At 48.0% G+C, this 20,180-nt stretch overlaps 1 protein-coding gene across 2 annotated transcripts in view; it reads left to right on the top strand.

The window, feature by feature from the left end:
- Positions 1-20,180, top strand: part of MOV10L1 (Mov10 like RNA helicase 1) — a 71,704-nt gene that overhangs the window by 39,828 nt on the left and 11,696 nt on the right. For both annotated transcript variants that reach the window (XM_015150611.3, XM_015150608.3), the window contains exons 14-21: positions 3,483-3,541; positions 4,010-4,110; positions 11,622-11,730; positions 12,586-12,764; positions 13,635-13,781; positions 15,253-15,374; positions 17,995-18,094; positions 19,139-19,303. In XM_015150611.3, the coding sequence (XP_015006097.3) occupies positions 3,483-3,541; positions 4,010-4,110; positions 11,622-11,730; positions 12,586-12,764; positions 13,635-13,781; positions 15,253-15,374; positions 17,995-18,094; positions 19,139-19,303 (982 nt within the window). The remainder of the gene's footprint in view (positions 1-3,482; positions 3,542-4,009; positions 4,111-11,621; positions 11,731-12,585; positions 12,765-13,634; positions 13,782-15,252; positions 15,375-17,994; positions 18,095-19,138; positions 19,304-20,180) is intronic.

The following is a 20,180-nucleotide window of genomic DNA, read 5'->3' as shown; positions in this document are numbered from 1 at the left end:
TTTAATTTGGATCTCAACGATTTTATCCTGTTTTCTTTTAGAAACTTGGCAGCTTTAACCTGTACATTTAGGATTATGATCTATCTCATTAAGCTTTGCAAATTATTTGTGGGGTATGAATGGAAATTGGAGGGTGGAATAAACATCCAGTTGTCCAAGCATTATTTGATGAAAAAACTGTCCTTTCTCCAATGAATTACTATTGTACCTTTGTTTAAAAAAAAAAAAAAATCAGTTGATCAAATTTTTTTTTTTTTTTTTTTTTGTTTTTTGAGACAAAGTCTCGCTCTGTTGCCCAGGCTGGAGTGCAGTGACATGATCTCGGCTCACTGCAAGCTCCGCCTCCTGGGTTCACGCCATTCTCTTACCTCAGTCTCCTGACTAGCTTGGACTACAGGCACCTGCCACCACACCCAGCTAAGTTTTTTTATGTGTGTTTTTAGTAGAGACGGGGTTTCACTGTGTTAGCCAGGATGGTCTTGATCTCCTGACCTCGTGATCCGCCCGCCTCAGCCTCCCAAAGTGCTGGGATTATAGGCGTGAGCCACCACACCCGGCCAACCAAATATTTGTTGATCTGTTTCTGCAGACTGTCTGTTCTGTTCCGTACGGTACACTTGTCTGTGTTGACACCAACATTACAGGGTCTTATTGTCTGTCTTAGTCCACTCAGGCTGCATTAGCATAGCACCATAGATGGAGTGGCTTATAAACAACAGAAATGTATTACTCATGCTCTGGAGGTCGGGAAGCCCAAGGTCAAGGCACCAGCAGGTTCAGTGTCCTAGTGAGACTGCTTCCTGGTTCATAGGCGGCTATCTTTTCCCTGTGTCCTCATGCAGCAGAAGGGATGAGAGAGAGCTCTCTGTGCTCCGTTGTGTAAGGGCACTAACTCCATTCTTGAGGCCCCAGCCTCATGACCTAATCACTTGCCAGAGGCCTCAACTCCTCATACCCAATAACATCATACTGGGGATGAAGTTTCACTGTATGAAGCTGAGGGGAACACAAACATAGTATATGATATGTGCCTTTATGATAAGTCTCAAAATCAGGTAGTATCAAGCCTTCAACTTTGTTCCTTTTCAGAGTTGTCTGGCTATTCTAGGTCTTTATTATTCCATGGATTTTAGGTCATATCAGTTTCTACAGAAAGCATGTTGGGATTTTGATTGGGATTACATTGAATCTATAGGTCGGTTTAAGGGAGAATTGAAATCTTAATAATAATGAGTCCTCCAGCCCTGGAAAATGGTATCTTTCTATTTATTTGCGTCTTTTTTCATTTCTTTTAGCAAGAATTTTTTTTTTTTTTTTTTTTGAGACGGAGTCTCGCTCTGTCGCCCAGGCTGGAGTGCAGTGGCCTGATCTCAGCTCACTGCAAGCTCCGCCTCTCGGGTTCACGCCATTCTCCTGCCTCAGCCTCCCGAGTAGCTGGGACCACAGGCGCCCGCCAGCTCGCCCGGCTAGTTTTTTGTATTTTTTAGTAGAGACGGGGTTTCACTGTGTTAGCCAGGATGGTCTCGATCTCCTGACCTTGTGATCCACCCGTCTCGGCCTCCCAAAGTGCTGGGATTACAGGCTTGAGCCACCGCGCCCGGCCCTTAGCAAGATTTTATACTTTTCAGTGTATAGGTCTTACGTGTCTTTTGTCAGATTTATACCTATTTAAAGTTTTTAAATGGCTATTATAAACAGTAATTTTTTTTTTTTTTTTTTTTTTTTTTTTTTTGGAGACGGAGTCTCGCTCTGTCGCCCAGGCTGGAGTGCAGTGGCCGGATCTCAGCTCACTGCAAGCTCTGCCTCCCGGGTTCACGCCATTCTCCTGCCTCAGCCTCCCGAGTAGCTGGGACTACAGGCGCCCGCCACCTCGCCCGGCTAGTTTTTTGTATTTTTTAGTAGAGATGGGGTTTCACCGTGTTAGCCAGGATGGTCTCGATCTCCTGACCTCGTGATCCGCCCGTCTCAGCCTCCCAAAGTGCTGGGATTACAGGCTTGAGCCACCGCGCCCGGCCTATAAACAGTAATTTTAACTTAAGTTTCTAATTGCTTGTTTCTAGTATTTATAAAAAGCAGTTGATTTTTGTCTGTTTACCTTGTATCCTGCAGGTCTCCTAAACTCAATAGCTACAGTAGCTTTTCATAGAGTCTGTAGGATTTTCTGCATATACAGTCGTACATCAAAGAATGACAGTTTCAAGTCGGGTGCAGTGGTTCACGCCTGTAATCCCAGCACTGTGGGAGGCCAAGGCAGGCGGATCACCTGGGGTCAGGAGTTTGAGACCAGTCTGGCCCACATGGGGAAACCCCGTCTCTACTAAAAATACAAAACATCAGCCAGGCGTGGTGGCAGGTACCTGTAATCCCAGCTACTCAGGAGGCTGAGGCAGGAGAATCACTTGAACCCAGGAGGCGGAGGTTGCAGTGAGCCAAGATTACCCTACTGCATTCCAGCCTGGGTGACAGAGCAAGGCTCTGTCTGAAAACAAAACAAAACAAAACAAAGACAGTTTTACTTCTTCCTTTCTTATTTGGATGCTCTGTATTTGTTTCCCCCTTGCCTTCCTGCACTGGTTGGAACTTCTGTGCCGGTGTGGGATAGAAGTGGTGAGAAGTGATGCACTGGCTTCGTCCCTGGTCTTAGGGGCAGGGCTATCAGTCCTGAATGAGTTAGTACAGTGTGGGTTGTAGGTTCCATAGTGGCCCTCTATCAGGTTGAGGAGATAGATTCTTATTTTAGTGAGTTTTTAATCAAGAATGGATATGGGGCCAGGTGTGGTGGCTCACACCTGTAATCCCAGCACTTTGAGAAGCTGAGGTGGGAGGATCACGTGGGCCCAGGAATTTGAGGCTTCAGTGAGCTGTGAATGTGCCACTGCACTCCAGCCTAAGCAACACAGCAAGACCTTGTCTCTTTAAAAAAAAGAATGGGTGTGGGATTTTGTCACATGCTTTTTTTTCTTTTTTTTCTTTTTTTTTTTTTTTTTTTTTTGGCTTCATTGGTATTCTCTAGTGGTTTTTACAAAAAATTTTTTAGACAGAGTCTCACTCTGTCACCCAGGCTGGAGCGCAGTGGTGCCATCTCAGCTCACTGCAACCTCTGCCTGCCAGGTTCCAGTGATTCTCATGCCTCAGCCTCCTGAGTAGCTGGGACTACAGGCGTGCACCACCACCACACCTGGCTAATTTTTGTATTTTTAGTAGAGGCAGGGTTTCACCATGTTGGCCAGGCTGGTCTCGAACTCCTGATCTCAGGTGATCTGCCCACCTCGGCCTCCCAAAGTGCTAGGATTACACATGTAAGCTGCTGCGCCCATCCTTTCTAGTGTTTTTCTGTTCTCTATTTCATTGATTGTTGGATTGTTGCTGTGTTTTTTTTATATTGACTTAAAGGTTGTATAATCAAATTTGCATTACTGTATGCCAGCCTTAATAGTTCTGAATGCAAAGTTAGTTATTTTATGTGGTTTTCTTCCCGGCAGGACTACAAGCAGACGGTGTCACTTTGCACTTGAACAAGTCATCCACTTAGGTGTAAAAGGTATTATTTTTATAGAATGATAGTGTTACATCTTCACAGAGTATTTTTATAGGCTTCATGTAAAATTTTGTGTAAAATAGTCTCTTCAGTCATAACATTAGAAGTAAAACTTTATTATATTCATGTTTTTAATTTTCTATCAAGTTTTAGTATTTTCTTACTATTTCAGCTTAGTGAATAACTAATAATAGCTTGCTTAAATAACTGAAAATAAATTCATCTTGCTCGCCTTTCCCCTCATAAATGTAATTCATTTTTGTTTTTGCAGATGGGCGAGTAAATGGCTTTCTTGTGAAGAATATGCAGTACTAATAATGCTCTGATTTAGAAACAGTGTAACAGGCAGGTTAAGAAAGGAAGGGAATAGAATATTAATTACTTTAGGGTCAGCCATAAACAACCTCTATTAATTTTTTTTTTTTAGCTTTTTAGTTATACCTATGCTCTTACCTTTTTTTATTTTAAAAGTGTTGTTTCCAGAAGAAATTATTTTACAGTCTCCCCAAGTGACAGGAAATTGGAACCATGAACAAGACACCAAAAGCAATGGACGGTCCACCAGCAAAAAGGTAGTGCTCAGCGACGTAACTGTCTCTACACAGGGGATGGGAATTTCCTTCTTGGCGTATTAGCGCTCAGTTGACTGGAGTATTCGAGCAGTGTGGTTCACAAATAACCCAAAATTGCAGTTAAAATCAAGTGAACTACAATATTCACAAAATAGATTTAGTGTAAAGTTTATGTGCAAGGGCTAAGATGGCTACAATATATTAAATAGGGGAAGCAAAGTATGGATGTTTATATGACCTTAGAGTTGGGTTTTTTTCTTTTTCTTTTTTTTTTTTTTTTTTTTGAGACAGAGTCTTGCAGTGTCACCCAGGCTGGAGTGCAGTGGTGTAATCTTGGCTCACTGCAACCTCTGCCTCCCAGATTCAAGCGATTCTCCTGCCTCAGTCTCCAGAGTAGCTGGGACTACAGGCATGTGCCACCACACCCGGCTAATTTTTGTATTTTTAGTAGAGACAGAGTTTCACCATATTGGTCAGGCTGGTCTTGAACTCCTAACCTTATGATCCACCCTCCTCGGCCCCCAAAGTGCCAGGATTATAGGTGTGAGCCACCACGCCTGGCTTTAGAGTTTTATTTTTAAATTACATGGTTTTTGTGTACACTTAGGTACATTTATGTGATTGTGTATGCATGGAAAATGTCTGGAAGGATACACACCCCGCAAATTGTTAACATTTCCAAACTTCATGAATGTTGCAAAGATATTTTATAAAAACTTCTAGGTTGGCCAGGCACGGTGGCTCAAGCCTGTAATCCCAGCACTTTGGGAGGCCGAGACGGGCGGATCACGAGGTCAGGAGATCGAGAGACAATCCCGGCTAACACGGTGAAACCCCGTCTCTACTAAAAAATACAAAAAACTAGCCGGGCGAGGTGGCGGGCGCCTGTAGTCCCAGCTACTCGGGAGGCTGAGGCAGGAGAATGGCGTAAACCCGGGAGGCGGAGCTTGCAGTGAGCTGAGATCCGGCCACTGCACTCCAGCCTGGGTGACAGAGCAAGACTCCGTCTCAAAAAAAAAAAAAAAAAAAAAAAAAACTTCTAGGCCAGGCGCAGTGGCTCACTCCTCTAATCCCAGCACTTTGGGAGGCTGAGGCAGGCGGATCATGAGGTCAGGAGTTCAAGACCAGCCTGGCCAACATGGTGAAACCCCATCTCTACTAAAAATCCAAAAAATTAGCCGGGCGTGCTGGTGTACACCTATAATCCCAGCTACTTGGGAGGCTGAGGCAGGAGAATCACTTGAACCCAGGAGGCAGAGGTTGTAGTGAGCCAAGATTGAGCCACTGCACTCCAGCCTGGGCAACAAGAGCAAAACTCCATCTCAAAAAGAAAAAAAAGCTTTCATAGTCCAGTCACTCCATAATTAGTAATATAGTGCCTCTTTTTGTGAATACAATAGAAGTGGTTTTATTTATCTTCGTGTTTCTAATAACGAGAAGGTCATCTATGCCATGGTGGAGCTTATAACTTACTCTGTGCTATTCAAATTTGGTTTTATGAGCATGTTTTCGATGTATAACATGAATTTTTAAATTATATCTAATACTCAAAAATGCTTACCATTTTATACTTCCTCCCCCAAAATGCAAAAATGATAGGTTTAGAATGCCTACACAATCATGGAAAATACGACAAATGAAGCAGCAAGACGTTATCCTTGAAAGTTATTTGTGGCGTATTTTATAGTTGATCTCTTTTTTGTTCTGCAAATAGAAAGGAGTCTTCCTTGGACAGTGCTTTTCTTCTCCGTCATCACCTCATTACTAGTTCGTTATACTGCCTGATTCTCAGGGACAGTCTGTGATGCGGATGGCCTGTGAGGTCGGGGAGGTGCTACTATTTAGGTGGGCACATTCCTAATTGACTGTAGATTTTAAAATGCAAAACATTATCTTCTTATGGATTAACTAGATTGAAAATAAACTCAAGAATTTTTTTTTTTTGGAGACGGAGTCTTGCTCTGTCGCCCAGGCTGGAGTGCAGTCAAGATGGTCTCAATCTCCTGACCTCGTGATCCGCTCGTCTCGGCCTCCCAAAGTGCTGGGATTACAGGCTTGAGCCACCGTGCCCGGCCTCAAGAATATTTCATATGTCAACCAAGATAGAATTTCAGGGACCAGATTTATCTTTCTTCCTGAAACAATAAAAAAATCAGACAAACCATATGGAACAACAATTTCAGACATTAACATCAGCTGTCATAGGACAGGGATTCCTGAGAGAGGAAACAAATGAGGTGACCCCATGGTTTTCCCAACTCACAGCCTTCCGAGAGTGTCTTGGCCAGAGAGCACCAAGAGGGAGCCCAGGTGGAGCCTGGTGACCTATCTGAGTGCAGAGACAGCATTTGGAAGGGTGGGGAGGGCAAGCGGGATAAGGCTGACAGAGTAGAATGCTGGGGAGAGGGCAGGGCACAGAGAGCATCTGGGGACCTACAGAGGTTCCTCCTTGAGTTTCCAGCTGAGCATTGATGAATGCGTGATGTGAGTAAAATACCCAGGTGTGGAAAAGAACCAGCTAGAAAGAACAGCAAGAAAAATCCTTAAAGTTGACACAGTGCCAAAAATAGCTGTGCCCACAGCCAGAGAAGAAAAACCTCATAATTCACATGTAGAGTCCTTGGGAGGGTGTTGTCTCAGGAGTGTAGAAAGTCTAGCCCTTGACTGAAGGCTGCTCCGGCCCAGACTGACAAAGTATGATGGCCTCAAAGGGAGCAAGCTGTTCCCAAATAATTGGATTGCATCCCAGAACAAAGTTTAAGAGTATTTATAGGAATATAAAATTATCCAGCACCCAACAAGGTATAAAATGAACACTGTCTGACATCTGATTAAAAAATGAAAAAGTGAAAAACATAACCCAAAAGGAGGAAATTTAGTCAGTTGGAACCAACCCCCCAAAATAACATGGTAGAATCAGCAGACAAGGACATTAAAACAGTTATAAATAAGTTCCATGTGTTCCAGAAAGTAGAAGACATGAGCATGTTAATTGGAGACATGAAAGATATATAAAAGACAATTTTATCTTCTAGGAATGAAAACTTCAGTGCCTAAAATGAAAAATATATTGGACAGAATTATCAGCAGACTAGACAATGCAGAAGGAAAAAAGTGAACTTAAAGACGGAGCAGTAGAAACTATCTAAAATGGAACAGAGGTGGAGGCTGCAGTGAGCTGAAATCGTGCCACTGCACTCCAGTGTGGGCAACAGAATACAGCAATACTCCATCCCAGAAAAAAAATTAGCTGAGTGCGGTGGCAGGCACCTGTAGACCCAGCTACTCAGGAGGCTGAGGCAGGAGAATCGCTTGAACCCAGGAGGTGGAGATCGCAGTGAGCCGAGATCATGCCACTGCACTCCAGCCTGGGTGACAGAGCGAGACTCTGTCTCAAAAATTATATATATATATACACACACACACACACACATATATACAGATATATATTTATATGACACATGTATATGAGACCAAGAGGGTTCATCCCAGGAATGGCTTAACATTCCAGAAATCAATGTGTAATATACCATATTAACAAGCTGAAAAGGAAAAACCATCTGACAAAATCCAGCATCCATTCCTGATCAAAATTCAGCAAACTAGAAATAAAAAGGAAATTTCCGTTACCTACAAAAACCTACCTAGTGATAACTAAATGCTCTTTGCTTGTGAGATCAGGATCAGAGCATGTTTACTCAGCATTTCTGCCCAGCATTGTGCAATGAAGCAGAAAGAAAAGGCATCCACATCCTATAGAAAGTCTGATGGAGGCTGGGTATAGTGACTCATGCTGGTAATCCCAGCACTTTGGGAGGCTGAGATGGGAAAATCACTGAGAACAGCCTGGGCAACATGCAAGACCCTGTCTCTGTTTTTAAAAAGTTTAAAAATTAGCTGGGCATGGTGGCACACACCTATAGTCCCAGCTACTCAGGAGGCTGAGGCAGGAGGATCCCTTGAGCCTGGGAGGTCGAGGCTGCAGTGAGCTGTGATTGTACCGCTACACTGCAGCCCTGATAAAGTGAAACCCTGTCTCAAAAAAAAAAGAAAAGAAAAAACCTGATGGGATCTAAAATGAAGCTGTTAGAACTAATAAGTGATTTTGCAATATACAAGATCAGTGTAGAAAAATAAGTTGTATATATATTTCCAGTAAACACTCAGAAATTGTTTTTTGGTTTTTTGTTTGTTTGTTTTGAGACAGAGTCTCGCTCTGTTGCCCAGGCTGGAGTGCAGTGGCAGGTCTCGGCTCACTGCAGCCTCCACCTCCCAGATTCAAGCAGTTCTCCTGCCTTGGCCTCCTGAGTAGCTGGGATTATAGGTGCGTGCCACTGCACCCTGCTAATTTTTGTATTTTTAGTAGAGACGAGGTTTCACCATGTTGGCCAGGCTGGTCTCGAACCCCTGACCTCATGATCCGCCCGCCTCAGCCTCCCAAAGTGCTGGGATTACAGGCGTGAGCCACCGTACCCGGCCTGAATTTTTTTTTTTTAAGTAGCACCTAAATGTTTTAAACATTATTGTATCTCTGGGGTCCGAAGACGCCATATTATCAAGTTGCCTGTTTTACCTAAAATGATCTGTAAATGCAGGACACATGCAAAAACATGAACCTGCATCCGTACCTCACAGCATAGACAAAAACTAACTTACTCTGTGGTTCGTAGCCGTAAATGTAAAGCCTGAAACTATACATCTAGAAAACAGCGTAGAAGAACATCTGCACGTCCTTTGTGCAAGGATTTTTTTTATGTGACACTAAGAGCATGACTTATAAAGAAATTGATATATTGGACTTCAGTGAAATTAAGTATTTTGCTGTTGAAAAGACACTGTTAGACAGGCACAATGGCATACACTTTTAGTCCCAGTGACCCAGGAGACTGAGGCTGGAGGATCTCTTGAGCCTAGGAGTTCAAGGCTAGCCTGGGCAACATAGAAAAACGCTGTCTCAAAAAAAAAAAAAGAAAAGAAAAAGAAAAGACACTGGTAAAACAACGAAAAGTGACAGACTAGAGAAAATAATTTGCAAATCACATCTGATCAAGAACTTGTATTTGGCAAACAGTACTCTACAAACTGCCTAGGAACTCAGTTTTCAAAAATGGATCAAACACTTGAACACTTTACCAAAGAATACATACAGATGGTAATAAACACATGAAAGATGTTCAACATCATTAGTTGTTAGGGAAACACAAATTAAACCACAACGAGGTACCACTGAACACCTACTAGAATGGCCAGAAATTGAATTGGACCATCTGTGCATTGGTGAGCACGTGGGGCCGCTGGCACATACCCTGCTGTGGGAAGTGGGTGTGGCACACCACTGTGCAAAAGGTGTTCTTAAGAAGCTGGATGCACACCTGCCATACTACCCAGTCATTTCTCTCTAGGCGTGTGCCCCAGAGAGATGAAGACCTACGGCCATGCCAGGACCCATACACAAAGTTCACAGCAGCTGGATTTTTAATCACCAAAAACCCAGTGTCCATGAGCAGGTGAATGGATAAGCAAGTCGCATTGCGTTCGTACAATGGAACATGACTCAGCAATACAGGGAGCAAGCTGTTGACATGCAACAGCACAGGTGTCTCTCCAGTGAGTCACACTGTGTGCACTCATGTGAAGTATGAAGTTCCAGAGCACGTGAGCAGCCAGTGTGACTGGAGGGGCTGCGGCACACGGCAGCTCTGGGGACTGACGGTCTGTTTGTCGTCTCTATTGTGCTGATGGTTTTATGGGTATGTGCACATGTCAGACTTGTCAAGTCACACACTTCAAATATGTGCACCTTATTGTATGTCAGTCACACTCTGAAAAACACAATAGTTGTGGAAGGAGAATATTGGCATAAACTTCTAAACCATGGGTGTCCAATCTGTTGGCTTCCCTGGGCCACACTGGAAGAAGATTTGTCTTGGGCCACACATAAAATTCACTAACACTAATGATAGCTGATGAGCTGAAAAAAAAAAAATCACAAAAACACTCATAATGTTTTAAGAAGTTTACGAATATGTGTTGGGCTGCATTCAGAGCTGTCCTGGGCCGCATGCAGTCCATGGGTTGCTGGTCGGACAAGCCTGTTTTAGACTAAAACTTAGTAACGTGTGTGTAAATTTTTTAATGTGAGACCTTTTTTTTTTTTTTTTTTTTTTTTTTTTGAGACAGAGTCTTCCTCTGTCCTCCTAACTGCAGTGTGGTGTCACAGTCATGGCTCACTGCAACCTTGACCTCCTGGACTCAAGCAGTGCTTCCACCTGAGCCTCCTGAAGTGCTCCGATTATAGGTGTGAGCCACTACTGCTGACCCCAGAACTTTCGATTTCACAGATTCCAGAATCTGTCCTATGAAAGTAATGAAGTTATTTAACAAAGATAAATGTGCAAAGCTGTGGATTACAGATTGTAATGAAAAAAGTGGAAAATCCCACTGGTTTAAGACAAATGCCGTTTATGTTGGAACGTACAACCAATTCTTGTGTAGGATCCTTTTTTTTTTTTTTTTTTGAGACGGTCTCGCTCTGCACTGGCGCAATCTCGGCTCACTGCAACCTCCACCTCCCGGATTCAAGCAAGTCTTGTGCCTCAGCCTCCCGAGTAGCTGGTGACACCACGGCCAGCTAATTTTTGTATTTTTAGTAGGGACAGTGTTTCACCATGTTGGCCAGGATGATCTCGATCTCTTGACCTCGTGATCTGCCCGCCTCAGCCTCCCGAAGTGCTGGGATTACAGGCGTGAGCCACTGCACCCAGCCTTCTTTTTTTTTTTTTTTTGAGTTGTGGGGTCTCCGTCACCCAGGCTGGAGTTGGTCGTGCAATCTCCACTCACTGCAGCCCCGCCTCCTGGGCTCAAGTGATCCTCCCACCTCAGCCTGCCAAGTAGCTGGGACCACAGGTGAGCACTACCATGCCTTGCTAATTTTTTTTTTTTTTTTTTTTTTTGTATTTTTGCTAGAAACAGGGTTTCACCAAGTTGCCCAGGCTAGTCGTGAACTCCTGGGCTCAAGTGACCCCCTGCCTTGGCTTCCCACAGTGGTGGGATGACAGGCGTGAGCCCCGCGCCCGGCCTGGTGCAGGATCTTGCCTGACGTCAATAGGCAGCACTGGCACTTTGCACACTGTGCAGGCCTGTGAGACCCAGAGCCCTGGGCTGTACCCTTGACCATCCCCTGCAGGTTCCCCCACTGTCCAGCCTGGAAAGCAGGTAGGATGTACCAAGGGAAGACAATAAAATAAAATGTAGTCCTGCGCTTTGGTTTCATCACAAATTTTACTTTATATTTATTTATAAAAGCAAGTTCAAAGAAAAAGCGTAAGCCTTTTTAGCAGCTTTTTATCTGATAATCTGTTTTTTCTTTATTTTTCAAAGGGTCTGACCTGTGATCCATCCAAAGAGCTGTTAAAGTAGAACACTAGATGTTTATGTTTGCTCTTTCAACCAAGCCAGTGTAAACACCGAGCTGTTTTTTTAAAACCATTTTTCTGCCTGATAATTTCTAGACTAGGAAAACGATGACGGACCAAGCTGAACATGGAACAAAGGAGAGACGTGTTGGTGACAAGGACCTGCCGGCGCTGGCGCCCTTTACTGCAGAGATGAGTGATTGGGGTGTGTGCTTGTGAGGGGCAAGGAGAAGAGCAACTCTGAGACTCTTGTCTGGAAAACGGGGACTTTGAGGAGTGGGCTCTCATGCAGAAGGAAGAACAGTCGGGGGACGTGTGGCCTGTGGCAGGTGGCTGCCGTCTCCACCTTGACTGGAGACTCGGTGTTTTAGGTTAGATACTTTAAGAAGACTTTTAGATTCTGGGTGGTTTTTTCCAGGTATTCTTTGTAGATGTGGACATTTTCTAATCCAGTCTCTAATATTTGAGTGTGATCTCTAAAGCCGCAGAATCAGTTGATGCCCTGTCATTTTCCTCTCAGAAGCTGCATTCGTTATCCTGACCCTCTTTAACAAAGCACAGACAGGTTGAGTGCAGAGCTCACACCTGTCATCCTAACACTTTTGGGAAGCTGAAGTGGGCAGATCACATGAGCTCAGGAGTTCGAGACCAGCCTGGACAACATGGCGAAACCCTGTCTCTATACAAAAAAAAAAAAATACAAAAATTAGCCAGGTGTGGTGGTGGGTGCCTGTGGTCCCAGCTACCTGGGAGACTGACGTGGAAAGATTGCTTGAGCTCAGGAGGTGGAGGTTACAGTGAGCTGAGATTGTGCCACTGTACTCCAACCTGGGTGACAGAGCCAGACCCTGTCTCAAAAAAAAAAAAAAAGCGCACACAGATTATTAAAGGAATGCCCCTGTGTGCGTCTTACCCATGGTAACACTGAAGAGCTGCTCCCTGTCTGTAGTCTGATTTAGCCTTTACACAGCCGTGCTGACGCCTGACCTAGGTGAGGATGTGTCCACAGCTGTTGAGAGCTGTTTGCATCTAACTGAAACTTTCCCCACTTTGAATACAGTAGATGAAATTCAGACCCCTAAAGCAAGAAAGATGGAGTTTTTCAATCCGGTGCTAAATGAAAATCAGAAGTTAGCAGTTAAAAGGATTCTGAGTGGTGACTGCCGTCCCCTCCCGTATATTCTCTTTGGACCTCCTGGGACTGGAAAGACAGTGACAATAATAGAGGCTGTTTTACAGGTAAGGACAGCGGCACCGCGGGTGCTGTGGCTCTGCTGCTGTTCACGTGTCGTCCGTGTCTTCAGGAAGTGTGGGTTTAGATTGTAGAATCGGACAGCTGGAAAGAGCTTGAGAAATACCAGTTATTTCATAATGTTAAGTCTGTTTATGTGGATATGTGGGGATTTAAAAGCTTATTTCGTAGGTTTAGAAGGAAACTCATTTTTAGCCTAGTAAACTGTTTTATCTGAATCATGAAATTTTGCCGCAGAAGTGACTCTTGGAGTAGCTACAGCCACCGTTCTGCAGAAGTTTTAGATGTCTTCATTTGTAATTGAAGTTAAGTTTGTGAAAATATTGTGTACAGATGCTTCTTGACTTTTGATGGAGTTACCACCTAATAAACCCATCGTAATGGGATTTGGGAAAAGCCTGTTTCAGGCTCATCAAGGCATGATCCGTTGTAAGTTGAGGAGCAGACTGACTGGGGATGGCCTTCACACCATCATACAGTCAAAAAAGCGTTAAGTCAAACCATTGTAAGTTGAAGACCGTCTACATTTAGCGTCATTCAGGATTCAAATTAGCAAACAGGTATTGAGTGCACAATTGTACAACATGCCGGATGTGTGCAGATGAATCTGACTCCGTTTCTGCCCTGGAAGGTGGTTTAGAATCTTAAGAGAGTGTGGAGAACCTTCCCACCTTACCCACGCCTTGGCAGCAGTATTACGAGGCAGAGTCATGGCCCAGGTCTCAGTGTGTTGGGGGCTGGCATCTGAGCCCACGCAGCTGAGTTCCTGCACCAAATGTTCATGTTGAACTTAGGCTCCTGGTTTCCACCTTGCATGTGGATGTTGAGCCTTGGTCTCTTGTGTGTCTTTGATGAAGGTACACTTTGCCTTGCCGGACAGTCGGATTTTAGTCTGTGCGCCCTCCAACAGCGCCGCTGACCTCGTGTGTCTGCGGCTGCACGAGAGCAAGGTGCTACGGCCAGCCACCATGGTCCGGGTGAACGCCACCTGCAGGTTTGAGGAGGTGAGCCCTTGTGAGCAGTGGAAGGGCACCAGAACCCCTCTGTGGAACATAGGAAATGCCAAGTGAGCAGGGGAGGGCAGGGATAGGAGGGTGGGCAGAGAGGTGCCACAGAAAGCCGTGTTTGAGAAATGGCTCTGCAGTGGGACCTCCCTCACCGCTAAATAGTGGAGCTTGATTGCTGAATATTTCATCACATTCTCACTCTGTGTGAGTTATCAGACCTATTGTGGGCATTCGTAGCATTGTTAAATTATCACATTCCTCTTTTATTTAATCCCCAAATGTCTCGTTACTTTATAAGTTTTGTTTTGTTGGTTTGGTTTTAAGTATCCCTTTAGGGAAATTTTAAGTTGCTGGTTTGGTTATAAAGTATTGCTTTTATTTGTTTGTTTGTTTGTTTGTTTGTTTGAGACGGAGTTTTTGCTCTTGTTGCCCAGGCTGGAGTGCAATGGTGTGATCTCAGCTAACTGCAACCTCTGCCTCCTGGGTTCAAGCCATTCTCCTGTCTCAGCCTCCCAAGTACCTAGGATTACAGGTGTGGGCCACCACATCCAGCTAATTTTGTATTTTTGGTAGAGACAGGGTTTCACCATGTTGGTCAGGCTGGTCATGAACTCCTGACCTCAAGTGATCCACCCGCCTCTGCCTCCCAAAGTGCTGGGATTACAGGCTTCAGCCACTGTGCCCGGCCTGAAATACTGTGTTTAAAAAAGACATTGAAGGCCGGGCACGGTGGCTCAAGCCTGTAATCCCAGCACTTTGGGAGGCCGAGGTGGGTGGATCACGAGGTCAGGAGATCGAGACCATCCTGGCTAACATGGTGAAACCCCGTCTCTACTACAAATACAAAAAACTAGCCAGGCGTGGTGGCGGGCGCCTGTAGTCCCAGCTATTCGGAGGCTGAGGCAGGAGAATGGCGTGAACCCGGGAGGCGGAGCTTGCAGTGAGCCGAGATCGCGCCACTGCACCCCAGCCTGGGCGACACGGCGAGACTCCGTCTCAAAAAAAAAAAAAAAAAGACATTGAAAATAGCTGAGTGTGGTGGCACGCGCCTGTAATCCCAGCTACTGGGGAGGCTGAAGCAGGAGAATCGCTTGAACCCGGGAGGCAGAGGCTGCAGTGAGCCGAGATCGCACCCCTGGGCGACAGAGCAAGAGCAAGACTCCGTCTCTAAATACACAAACAAACAAACTGAATAGAAAATGTACAGAGTTGTTTTGGAATTATGTGTTATACGTGACACAGAATTATGTGTTATATGTGACTCTAGAGTTGATAAAACATGGACTGAATTGATAAGGAAGTATGAAGTATTCTGAGGAAAAAACCTTAAATCATGACTTAGACGTAACTAAGAAGTGGCACCAGGGCACGGTTCCCTTTTGGAATTCTTTTTGCCCTGGTGCTTCCGTCCAGTTTATAGAAGTGCTTAATAATTGGAGGAGTAAACTCCATGTGTCCTTGCCCCCAGATAGTTATCGATGCCGTCAAACCGTATTGCAGAGACGGAGAAGACATCTGGAAAGCCTCACGCTTCCGGATAATCATCACCACTTGCAGCAGCTCAGGGTTGTTTTACCAAATAGGAGTGAGGTGAGCCCTGGGCGTGGAGTGCGGCGCAGGACCTCCCAGAGCAGAGGTCGGTGTCCTCTCCTAGCTTCTGTCTGAGGGGCGGATGACCCAGAGACTCAGTGCTCAGGGAGGGAGGCAGGGCTGGGAGGAAGAGCTTCGAGCCCAGGGAGGCTGAGTGAGGACCAAGGCACTCTCAGACCCCCGTGCAAGGAGGTGGGGTCGGGGAGGCAGCAGGCAGCTCCCTCTCAGTGAGTAGAGCCAGACAGTGTCAGGGGCACAGGCTGAGGGTGAGAGAGGGAGAAGCTAGGGGCTCCGAGGGAAGCCCCACCCTCCCTGACGGCCTGGAGACAGGTCGCCCTGGACAGTGTCCAGCGTCACGGTGGTCGTGAGGGTGACCATAGGAGGTGGTCTGTCAGCTCCACACGGAGCAAAGGCACAGCCGGCCACGCCTGTCACAATGTGTCATGAATGGTTTCATCGGCGTGTTTTAGTCTCTCACATACACAACGTCCTTTCATCATGAGATTAGTAAAGCATGATTGATGAGACACTTTACAATTTTTTTGGTTGAAGTCTTCAAAATCCACGATGAATTTTACACTCAGAGCGTGTCAGGTTTCAGACTAGCCACTGTGCGGTGCCCGAGAGCCATGTATGGCTACTGGATTGGACAGCATAGACCTGAACAAGAGAGGGATTTTTTTAATGTGTGTTGATGAGTCAAAGGTCAAGAGCTGAAGAGCCCGGCCTCACTGGGGTGCAGAGGGCTCTGTGGGGGCCGGGCGGGCACAGCATGGACCCTGCACCCTGGAGCTGATGTCCAGGTAGTGGGAGGAGGTGACCGGCTGGGGCAGGCCGCTCTCTCAGAGACGCTCTGTGCAGAAGCAGGGAGGGTGTTGCAGCCCAGCTGCAGAGGCCCCACAGGGTTAGCTGGCCACTGGGGGCGGCTGGAGCGGGGAGGGACACTTCAAAGGGTAAAGAAGTAGCAACGTCATCTAGCAAAAGTGACATTAAATAACTGCAATTAATACAGAATTCAAACCTAAATGCTTACATTCTAGGAAAGATACATAATGTTAATTTTTTTCAACAGCAGTGGGGACGTGAGATGGGGAAATGGCAGTGTGCTGGTTGCTGCATCTTTCACTGGGTGGGTGCACGGTGTCACTTGTGAAATCCGTGTCTTGAGACCTGAAGTGAAAGGTGTCAGCTGGCCATGAGTGGATGCAGGACGTGCAGGACGTGTGGGGCCCAGCACTGCTGTGAGCAGTAGCCCACCCCGGCACAGCTCTGACCACAGGGTCTCACCCCACAGTGGGACACCTGAGGCTCAGAGGTGATGGATTTGCCTAGCATCTGGGGTTGGAGAGGGGAGATCCTGGACTCAGCAGTGAGAAAGGTGAACCTGGGCTTGGCAGTGAGAAGGGTGAACCTGGGCTTGGCAGTGAGAAGGGTGCGGGCCCATGGTGCCTCCTGTTGAGTGTTGGCATGGCTCCGGACACTCCCTGCCCCATACCTACTTCCTCGGGCGTCAGGACCTGTTTCTGCCCTAACAGCATTTCCCCACTGAGGCCTCCTGACCACAGAGTAGAAGCTGCCGGGATGGGCGAGCCAGTGAACTCGGGGCGCCTGTTCCTCAGCTTGTGGCCCCAGGTGGGGCAGCCCCTCTGCACTCCAGAAACAGATCATGAGCCGAACGAGCTCCTGCTCTTCGCTTAGTCCCACAGCCTTCCCATGCAAGAGCTCTGCAACTTCTCCTGGAGGGGCTGAGCCACGGACTGGGCAGTAGCATCTGACGACTCCTTCCTGCAAAATCCCCACCCCCTCCGTCAGCAACGCTGTGGCCTCTCTGCCCCTGCACCTCCCTTGCCACACCTGGGCACATGGAGAAGGGAGAGCCGGACAGGCGCCCGCCAAGAGGGGCTGCTCTGTAACTGGGAACCTCACTGAGTTTGCAGCAGGGGCCAGAATTGTGGGGAGCCATTCTAGAGACCCCATTTTCTTAATAGTGCACAGATTGAGAAGTGGCTCCCAGGGCCTCAGCCTATTGGCATGGCAGGCCGGGCAGTGCCCAGCTGAGAATAGCTCACAAGGATGAGTCAAGAGGAAATGAGCGGATGGCAGGAGAGGCCACCATCTGTGGCTGCCTGCCCGGCCAGGCTTGTTCTCAGCACTTCACGGCGGCCAGCTCGGCTCTCACCCTAGCCGCCTCCTGAGGGACACGCGGGAGGTGGAGGCTCAGAGAGGGGAGATCAGGACTCAAACCTGGGCATTTTGATAATCACAGGAGTGAGATGCAGGTGGAGAGCAGGCCAGGAGCCTGCGGCGCTTCTCCTGTGAGCTGCCCCCAGGAAACGCTCATGTGTTGCCCCTCGCCCCCACTCCTTCTTCCCTCCACATCTCTAGAAATACAGACACTGCGTGCAGAGCACCGGGTGCTGACGTGGCTTAGCCAGCATATCCTGATGCCTGTGGCCTGTCCTTCCTCCAGCCGGGTGACACCCAGACCCCAGCTCCTACACACCCCTGGGCAACCCCGCTTGGCCCCATGGGTGCTGAGCGTGGCTTTGCCAGTGTGTCAGAGGCATCGATTGCTAAAACAATTTGGCAGAAATTACCATTTAGAACATCTTTGCTCTAGAGTTGGACACTTCACTCACGTGTTTGTGGACGAGGCCGGGCAGGCAAGTGAGCCGGAATGCCTCATTCCTCTGGGGCTGATGTCAGACGTCAGTGGCCAGGTAAGTCCTGACTACTGTGTGTGCGGCTTCCTCCTCACCCTGTTCTCCTGTAGGGATGGGGGCTGCGGTCCTCCCGGGAACAGTCACAGCCGTATGGGGTCAGGTGGAAGTGCCAAGGACCCTGAGGTGCTGGGGGCCATGGGTCTCTATTGTACTTTATTCCTTTTGGACAAGAAGTGAATGTCTTGACTCACTTCTAAAACAGAGGTTAGGAGCCATTCTAGGTATTGGGGATGCAGCAGTCAAGTCAGGAATGTGGTCCTTGCTGTGGGTGAGCCAGCCGCACAGTGTCTGGAGGGGCGAACAGGGCCGGTGCTCCTGCATCTGACCTGCCTGTGCCTCTGGCTGCCCCGGCCTCCAGCTCTGTGCATCCTCTGTTGTCCGCTCCCACCTGTTTCCTCCCTGGGTGCTTCTGATGGTGGCGTGGGCGTCACCTTGAACTCCCCTGTTTCCCTCCCTGTGGCTCATCGAGGCAAGCTCATCCAGCGTCCAGCACTGGACGTTTCAGGCTCCTCCTTGGCGCCCATCCTAGATGCCTGTCCCAGTCACCAGGCATGGGGTGGAGCATGAAGGTGGCGCTGAGGGAGGGAGCAGGGATTGGTCCAGGCGGAGCAGTGGCGTCGGGCGGCCTCACCAGGTCAAGGCAACCATGGGCAAGAGGCCAGGGGCAGGTGGGATGACGGCCAGGGCCGGCCACACAGAAGCTTCCAGAAGATAGATGGCATCCTTGGGGCTCTTACCACTTTGAGAGATTCGCAGGAGAGAAAGCCAGGCTGCAGAAGCCAGGCAGGTGGCAGGACTTCGGGGAGAAGCAGGGAGAGATGGCTCTAAGCCCTGTCAGCATCCCCTGGTCTCCCAGCCCCTCCCGTCATCCCCTGCAGCCAGAGCGAGTATGGGCTGGCCTTGCACGCGGCCCCACCCCCACCTGAGCCCGTGGGCGTGGCAACGGCCCCTCGGCCCCTCCCTGCGTGGGCTGAGACGGGCCTCCCTGTGTGGGCTGAGACCAGCCTCCCTGCGTGGGCTGAGACCGGCCTCCGTGTGCAGATTGTGCTGGCAGGAGACCCCATGCAGCTCGGCCCAGTCATTAAGTCCAGACTCGCCATGGCCTATGGTCTGAACGTGTCCTTGTTGGAACGGCTGATGTCTCGACCCGCGTACCAGAGGGACGAAAATGCTTTCGGTGCTTGTGGCGCACATAACCCCTTGTTGGTGAGTCACAGACTCCAGCGTGTTCCGGTCCCAGTTAAGCAGACACAGGCTCCGGGGCAGTTGAGCAGCTCGCCCCTCTGTCCACCCGAGTGATCTCTGTCCGTGGGCAGAGTGCAGGAGAGCACCTACCACAGCGCCTCCCCTGTCAGCAGAAACTGCAGCCTGGTGCTAATGGCTGAGACTCTGGGGTCAGATACAGTAAAATAAGTTAAAATCTGTGTTACTCTGTGAACATAAGAAAAGCAGGAAGTCACTTTTGTGACTTAAAAAGCCTGCCCTAGAGTGACTGCAGGCAGTGTCTCCTCAGTGGTCTCCGACCCCAAGGTCCCACTGAAGTGCAGGTTCTGGGCTCTCAGCCAACCTTGTACCAAATTCTGAGGGATGGGCTTTGGGATTTGCATCTTTGGAGCCCCCAGCACACTGAGCTTGGGCCTCCAGGGCCCATCATTAAACAGTGAACCAAGTAGCCTCAGTTTTTAAGCCCCTGTAGCCCACAGAAGAACAGTCTCCATCTGATTCCCATTGCCAGTATTAACATCAATAGAAAATGACGGGCAGTTACTGTGGACAGACTTTCAGGGAAAAGGACTGGACCCCATTCCTGGTTGTCAAGGATGTGGGGCAGGTGGGGGTCTTCAGGCCAAGGAAGGTCTCATGAGGGACCACTCGCAAGACAGGCACCAGCTGTGCCAGGGGCCATGAAACTGCCCCCAGGAGGATGGCCAGCTGCTGGGCCTAAAGGGTGCCTGAGAGCTCTGCTGCGCCTGAGAGGTTCGCCTCATTCTCCAGTGCCGCTGCACCCCTCCACGCGCTAGCTGCTTTGCTGGAGGTGTGGGTGCAGGTGACGTGGCTGCAGCAGGGGAGACCAGCATGCTGC

This window comes from Macaca mulatta, chromosome 10 (assembly GCF_049350105.2).
Source record: "Macaca mulatta isolate MMU2019108-1 chromosome 10, T2T-MMU8v2.0, whole genome shotgun sequence".
Classification (NCBI taxonomy): domain Eukaryota; kingdom Metazoa; phylum Chordata; class Mammalia; order Primates; family Cercopithecidae; genus Macaca; species Macaca mulatta.
The sequence above is the reverse complement of the archived record's forward strand: the minus strand, read 5'-3'. Positions and strand labels throughout refer to the sequence as shown.